The sequence below is a fragment of the Olea europaea genome, unplaced genomic scaffold, assembly GCF_002742605.1.
Source record: "Olea europaea var. sylvestris unplaced genomic scaffold, O_europaea_v1 scaffold3223, whole genome shotgun sequence".
NCBI classification, from domain to species: Eukaryota; Viridiplantae; Streptophyta; class Magnoliopsida; order Lamiales; family Oleaceae; genus Olea; species Olea europaea.
This window is the reverse complement of record NW_019251088.1, coordinates 43,962-52,240: the sequence shown is the minus strand read 5'-3', so window position 1 is coordinate 52,240 and position 8,279 is coordinate 43,962. Positions and strand designations below refer to the sequence as shown.

At 31.9% G+C, this 8,279-nt stretch overlaps 1 protein-coding gene across 1 annotated transcript in view; it reads right to left on the bottom strand.

Annotated features, from left to right (window-relative positions):
- Positions 1-2,856: 2,856 nt before the first annotated feature.
- The window catches only part of LOC111385612 (acyl-coenzyme A thioesterase 8-like), a 7,986-nt gene continuing 2,563 nt past the window's right edge, over positions 2,857-8,279 (bottom strand). Inside the window, exons 2-10 of the mRNA XM_023010018.1 lie at positions 8,131-8,263; positions 6,896-6,958; positions 6,761-6,816; positions 5,554-5,658; positions 5,387-5,443; positions 4,518-4,619; positions 3,667-3,715; positions 3,518-3,586; positions 2,857-3,390 (exon numbers count right to left, since the gene is read on the bottom strand). Coding sequence (XP_022865786.1) covers positions 3,325-3,390; positions 3,518-3,586; positions 3,667-3,715; positions 4,518-4,619; positions 5,387-5,443; positions 5,554-5,658; positions 6,761-6,816; positions 6,896-6,958; positions 8,131-8,263 — 700 coding nt within the window. The 3' untranslated portion in view covers positions 2,857-3,324. The remainder of the gene's footprint in view (positions 3,391-3,517; positions 3,587-3,666; positions 3,716-4,517; positions 4,620-5,386; positions 5,444-5,553; positions 5,659-6,760; positions 6,817-6,895; positions 6,959-8,130; positions 8,264-8,279) is intronic.

Genomic DNA, 8,279 nt, shown 5'->3' with positions numbered 1-8,279 from the left:
GCTGATAAATATATTAACACCACAATTTTATGTAGCTTGCACACTTTAACAGCTTTAACATATGTATAGTGAATATGTTGAAAGTTCAATCCAAGACATGATAACTCAATGAGTAATGCTATTTAGTACACTAAATGAAAAGTACAATTAAATGAATCACATAATTTCACTTTTAATTAAATTAATCACATGATATTACATAAATTGATTTCACTTTTAATTGAATCAATCACACGATGTCCACATAAATTGATGTTCTAGCATTACTGCATATAACACTATTCTAAGTCAATACAAGCTACTAATTAGATAAAAAAAATGAAAAAGTTAGTAATGTTTAAATAAAATTATTATAAAATCAATTTTTATTACAATGCATAACTCTAATTTTTTTATTTTTTTTTTTATACTTATGTTCTCAACTTTAAAAAAAAAAAAAAAATTATCATCATCCTTCTATTAACTTTCACATCTTGTCTATAAAGATGATTTTCATCCAAAATATTTGGTATGAGAGCTAAAAAGACATATTTTTCTCTTGCATTTTTAAATAAACAGAATAAATAACTAATATAAAAGTTAAACAAAATATTTGTCCATCTTTTCAATGCACGTTAGTAAAATATTTAGATAAAAATTGTGATTAAAGATAAAATATATTAATTAATTGAAGGTTAACAATGACTATCCGACTCAAAAAAAGTTGAGGACATAAAAATCAAATGAGCTAATATTGAAAAATAAAACGTGGTGCAGTTATAAAAAGATATTGCAGCCTTGCGGGGATATAGTTACCCTTTTTTAGATTCCAAAAACCAATTTTGCCCATCACAGTGGTTAGAAATTACACCGGCTAAGAATTCATGGAATGGATATTATCGTTATTTCGCACATGACCTTTAATTAATAATGTATGCCCTTGTCTGGCGTCACAGTAGATTTTATAACAAGTTGATGAAATATTGAAAAGTTAATAAAAATTATAATATCATTAGATGTATAATTAAATTTAATTATTGATTTTGATTTGAATTTAAATTTGAATCAATTATTTAAGCTACATCAAATAGGAGCTAAGTAAAGAGAAAAGGAAAAGCAAACAAGGCATAAGACGTTCAAACTACTTCTTATTTATACATATTATATGATTCACAAATATTAATCACGTATCGACACATATTTTAGAAACTCATTCTTTCCCACAAGCATTTACCTGACTTATTCTATGAAAATTAATGTGTGATGAGCCATGTTTGCAGTGAATTGGCTAAATATGCACTTAGATATTACAATCATTATATCCGCTTATTATTTACATATTTTATAAAAAATTTAATTTATAATCTCTTAAATTATAAATTAATCATCAATCAAAAATCTACTTAGACATTATGACACCCCCCCCCCCCCCTTTCTTTTGGTACGGATTAAAATCTATATATTAAATATTAATTTTAACCACTTATGTCATGAGGACCATAACTTTTCAACAATATATTTTATCAACTTTTATTCACATCTATTAAAAAAATCTAATTTTAATTCTTACCAAACAGGGGGCTATAATCAGTGATATGAAACTCTAAAACGATGTGGAATTAGTTGTTGAATATTTTGATGTGTTAAGTGCACGTTTTGTAAAGAGAGAAATAATCTAAATTATTATTTATTTTTTTGAACCCAAGGGATAAGATTATTTCTCAAACATAGCGCTTGTCTGGAAGAAATTTTCGGCCAAATTATTATTGTTGGCAACCACTTTAATTGATTGGTTGTGTCTTGTGTGGGATTCACCTTGAAAAAAAAGGGTCAAAAAAGTACTTTCTTGACTTTAGAAAATCACAACTAGAGAACCTCATATGCGGAGATCGATTGACCAGTTAAAAAAAGTCCATAACTGCAATCAAATAACTCAAAATGTTTTTTTTACATCTTTCCAAAAATTAGAATTATTCTTCCAATAGGCATGCAAAGAAATTCCACATCAAAGTCTATAATAATTATTGGACAAATTAAGTCAAACTTAAATTTGACTAGAAAAGTCCCTAAAAAATAAGCAAACGTTAATAAATAAATAAATAAATAAAAATTCCCAAATTCAAATTAAAATACATATTCCATCTGGCGAGAAGCCAAATATGCGTCTAGTGAAAGTGTGCTTCCCTTCATATGCCATTTATGACCTCTTCATTTAGCCTTCATTAATTTTCATTTCATTATATTTTACTTTTTTCTTTTCTATTTTCAACCACACAATTTTTGATAGAATAATATTATACATAAATCGAAAATTTTTTCTTTTTTTTCAACCACTCATTTAAAAAAAAAAAAAAAAACACTTTCCACCCATAAAATTTTCCACAAAATGAGGGCTTATTTAAGCCCTGTTTGAGCCCTCTTAACTTGAAGAAATACAACCCCTGTTTGAATCTCATTTTTACCTTATTAAAATGAAAAATATGATCGTTATCCATCAGATCAAACCATCATTTTTGAATTTCTATCTCTGGTGTGAAGCCCATAACGACTCTATTTCTCATTTTCATTTTCATTCTCATTCTCATTATAATGCGACTCAAACGGGCTCATAATATAAAATAGTAATTGATGGAGAATATGTGGTTAAGAAAGAAGGAAAGATTTTTTATTTGCGTGTAATATTATTTTAATGAAAAATGTGTGGTTAAAATTGAGTACTTAAGAAAAATAATGGAAAAAAAAAATGTAAAATAAAGGATGACAAACAGGAGCTACTGTCCATGACTATGCCCAGCGTACTTGTAAATGAAGATCTATTGAATTTCACATTTACCGATTAAAAATAAAATTAAATTGAGATCTCTAAGAAGCAGAAGATGTGTTAATCAGCATAAATCCGTAATAGATTATGTTCCTATTCTCGCAACTGCGGTTCCAAAACAAATCAAAAATTACAGCCAATAGGCATAAGAGTTCTATGAACAGTTAAACACTTCTCTCGGAATATGCCTCATCTAAACGACTATAGAAAGTAGAAACTCTACACTTCATGTCGCAAACCAAAAGGCCTTAGACATGCTTTAAACACTTCATGTTACACGAAGGATTATTTTGATGCTACTGAAACCATATGTAGTTCATAAATATATAGAAACATGTCCGAAAGGAAACGACCCACTTATTTCATCAAGGTTATAAATCTAAACCACAGATCATTCTGCTGCTTCTTATTTAAAATGTTGACCTGTGATTAGAACCATACCCATGTCAAGAAACCACTAAAACCTGAATAATGGTTGCCGAATTTGCAAAATGTTCCTCTTCTGAATGCACTACGAGGGAATTTCACAATTTAGATTTGGCAGTTCTGGCCATCCTCAATAAGCCCTCTTGAGTCAGTGATGCAACAAGCTGCAATTACAAATCATTTGTATGCATATTTGGTTCGGCTCAATTTTCAAAAGAATTAATAGCCAAAAAATAGACTAATGCGCTTCACATGAAAAAAGCTTGACTAGAGTAGGCATGGCTGAATTACCTCTCCATTCCTTGTAAACATTTGTCCTGAAACAAACCCTCGTGCACCATGAGCACTGGGACTATAAATCTATGAAACAGTGAGCATTTGAATGTTAGTTCTGAAATACAAATTTGGGAATGAAAGAGAATATGATCTATGGTACTCACCACATATAGCACCCAGTCATCAGCCCTAAAAGGCCTGTGGAACCACATCCTGTACAAGAGAATGGAGATTTCAAGAACTCATGCATGTACTCAAGAAGGGAATAATAGACATGGCCTAACGACTAAAACTTCGACATCATGGATAAGATACTGTCCATTGCTAAACATGCGTAAACATTTTCGTTTGATGTGAAATGAAAAAATCAATGCTACCTGATGCAACGGGATTAAAAATAGACTTTGAATAACTAGGATTTTGTTGAATACCTGTGATTTACTAGGATTTTGATTCTTCGATACGTTGTGTTATATTAGAAGTTGGAGTAAATGTCAGTTATTTATACTATATAAGGGCAATGAGGCCTCAATTTTTACTCTTCTCGTCTTCTCTCTCCCTATTGTTCTTTCTCTTCTCCGTTCTGCATCTCTACCAATGTCCAACCGTCCAAAAACGATGCAGCACTCACTAATTAAATGATCTGTAACTATAACATGGAAACTCAATCAAACCTGCAGAACTTACCATTTAAATCCAGTTAATATGGGCTCAAACTTTTAGAATATCACTATCATGAGCATGGAATAGTTGACCTCCTAAATAAAAAGGCCCCCACATGTTTCATTTATTGATGAAAATTTAGGGAAGAATAATAACCTAAATCCAGCTCTTACATGATATTAGGACAATCTCCTTATAGAGCTCCAAAAAAATGCAATCTATGGTCTAACATGGTGGGTTCAGTTTTAAATTGTTGCCTTCTGTTAATTGCAGATAATTCCTACCAAAGATATAAAATACTCAAAACGTGAAACTGAAGATCTATATTACTGGGAAGGACGTGGATACTTACGAGTGATCCAGGCTCACAGTTGACGACTTCAAACCCTTTTCACGATGAGGATTCATGCTTACTTGAAGAAATATGAGATCTGAAGTATATGCAGCAACACATCTGCTAGAATTCCACATCATAACGTAGAAGATAGATGTTATCCATTCTCAGAAAGAGGAAGAGAATGAAATCTATTTAAAAGATACTAGTAGATAAAAATTAAATTGAGTTTTTTTAGAAAATTATTCTGTAACAGAAGCTGCAGCTCGGAATATCAAAGTTTTGAAACAACATGAAAGGCTGATATAAGCTCACAATAGTGCATATTTATGATTCGAGTCTTGAAGAAAGCCAGTTATCAAAGTTCAAGAGTTCACTGTGACAGGTCATAACATAAAAATAAATATCTAGTTCCAATATACTAACATACAGGGTACCATATGGAATAAGAATTTTCAAGATAGACAAATTTAGAAGCAATAAAATTTTAAAATGATTAATTCATGTCATCATAGTACTTCAAATAAATAGAGATTACTTCATATTCAATGCTTGAGGAGAGTATGCCCAAGAGTAGATTTTATGGGGACAACAAACTGATCGTTCTCAGGAAAACAATACTAAGTCCCTGTTTGAGCACCAAAAAACTCATTTTTTTCTCAAATTCATTTTCAACCGTACATTTTCTCAATAAAATAAACTTTTCAATACTTTTTTACCATAATTCTCTGACGGAATTATTTACACGCTAGTATATATCATAAATCATTGAACTTTTAAAAGACCAATAGACCTCCAAGGCATCAACTGATATACAAAAACTCTTCTTACTGTTGCCGGCAACAAGAAATGCCAGAAAATAAAGACACTAAAGAAGATTCTCTTACCTATGCAAAGCCTGGTCATCAGAAAGTTTTCCTTTCGCTCTAAACCAATACCTTAAGCTGTAGATTATTTGAAAAAATACTATCAATCAGACCCACCATTTTTCTAGCCTTCACAGTGATTCCCCCCTAAATGGAGTCAATGGACAACAAAGAGAATGATAATTAACCTCGCAGGAGACTTAGTCTGATTGGTGGAAGTATTAGGCTCACAGAACCTGATCTCTATGGGCCAGGGTACATATTCCCTACTAGCTACCTTGTTCCGGTATGTCCTGTTGCGTGTTATCATTTGAAATCAACAGAAATTAACGTAAGAGATGAACAGATCATTAGTTAGTATTTTAAACTATCTGAATGAAAACTAAATTTGGATTAGATATATTCTCCCAAACAATAGAACAGGAACTAGTAACAAAAAATGAGTGATTTCAAAGCATATGCATTATAAAAGATAAAAAGTTGTCAATTCCCACATCAAAGATAACGGTGATAGATAACCTTTAGTACAGAAAGTCAATATTTCTAAACATTAAGTTTTCATTAAGAGAAATTTTTCCACATGAAAAATGATTTTTTTGGAAAATATGTGGTTAAAAAGTAGCGAAAAGTTATGGATCCACGTGAAAAATTATTTTTTTGGATATGTGGTTGAAAATGAATTTGGGAAAATTGATTTTTAAAAAATATCCCGAACATACCCTAATTCACATCCAAGAGGACCTTGAAGAAGTCAAAAGTCCAATATCAACACTCGTCATTGCAATGCCAAGCATGAGGGGGTCCACAACATTAAGAAAACTGTGGTACATGCTTTAGTCATGACACTAATCATGAACATTTAAGTGCTACATCAAATGGAAGCTTTCCTAGGTCCTAAAATTTCATGTCTGTAAGGTATCTTCAGATTAATCTGTTTTCCATTTGAAACATAGATAAGGTTATTCAGATCAAGGAGGAGACTACCCTCCTTTTGTCCTATTATTTTTTGGAAAAAAGAAAAAAGAAAAAAGATAGCATGAACAAATATTTCATTTTTGTTTCTGAACCGCTCTTGAACTAAGCTTGCAGACCAGTTTCTGAATACTAAATACATCCAACGAATGTTTACTCTATGTAATAAAATAATAAAGGGGTCTGCAGTGACATCACAAACAAATACATAGTGTTTCCTGGTAACCCATGGTTGGTAGCTGTAGCATGATTAGGCAGTTGGTATTGGCAATAAAAACCTTCACAGAGCATTCAAGTCAATAAGCAAAAATTGAAAGCTATGCTATTATGGGAGGGTGAAGAAATAATATAATTATCAACCACCCTTTGAAACTCAATACATCCAATGCATTTCCACATTTTCGAAAAAGATAAGGGCCTAACCTGGGGAGTCGAGGATCAACGATACGCCTTTCTCTCAATTCTTCCATTGATAAAAGCTAAAGAAATAAGAAATTTAAATAACCTGCCGGGGAAACAACCAAATTATAGGAAATAATACAACCATGTTTTGACTACCTCTTCTGGACAAGGCACGGAAGGCATTGCAACCACCTGGTGAGTGAATCCTCCTTCCTCTTTCTGTAAATTGTTTGAATCAAATGTTAGATGCAGTTTCTATTTTTTTCCAGCATTCACCTATGAGGCGGAAGGAGAAAAATGAAATAAGAAAGACTTAAAAGACGGCATCAGTGGGAAATTATATCAGAAACTACCACATTTTCAATCTTGGCAAACTCCCAAGTGTTAGCATTAAACCTTGCTTAGTTAATTTAGGCATAGATGTAAGGCAGCAAAATTATCTGATTCCATGTGATTTAAGAACTTTAGCAGGCCATCAATTGAATCATAAAACACTTAAGGCCCTATTTGACACCCATAATTTGAAAAACTAAAGAGTTTTGAATAGTATTTTTGGAGAATGTGTGGTAAAAAAGTGACGAAACTTTATTGGTTTGTGTGTAGAATATTTTATTGTGTGAATGTGGGGTGGAGAATGATATTGTAGTAAACAATTTAAATTTTTAAAGGTTATCAAACAAGGGCTAAATGAAGAGATGAGCATGCTGCAAAAGATAAAACAAGAAACCAGTCAAATTTATGAAATTGTAGAGGTAATATCTACAACAATAAATTGAGCTTATTTCCAATAAATTTGGGAAAAGTTACATGACTTCCTTTTTACCACCTTTTCTTGTTCAACCATTATACATAGAAAAAATTTAAAGATCACTAGGCTAGAAAGAGCGATATGATTTCTTGAACTGACATCTACCTATAAATCCAGGCCAGCCCATGATCAAGTATAACAAATCAGAGAACAAATATTCTCTAATCTATGAACTCTTTGAAACTACAATATCTGAGCTTCAAAAGATAGCACATATTTTCTGCAGGATCACAGCTCATTTTATTTCCAAAAACTAAAAAACTCGGGACCCAACTAAAAAGATTTTATACACCAATTAGTTAACGCAGTAAAGCCCAGAACGGCTTTTTACAAATTTCCATAAGCTTTTGGTGGTTGACAATTTACTCTGTGTATATTTTCCCTTCTCCTTTCATTTTCCCGTAACCCAAGAATGCGGATAAGAATATTGTATACATTTGACCAGCAATAAAATACAGAGATAATAGCTCTGCAACTGCATCGGATTTCACTTAAGCCTATTAGTTTGTAATGCAAGATATAAATGTCACTTGTAAGATGCCAGAAAGTTGAGTCTGTTCTGTATTTTAATTTCCAACGCTACCTGAAAAGAAGCAATCAAGGTGAATACAATGTTCCCCTTCTGTATTGCCTCTACCTTTCTGGTAGCAAAGCTTTTCCCATCCCGTATGCGGTGCACTTGATATATAATTGGCACTGTAAACCAGTTGCAATTTCTTGTTTAAGAGCTTT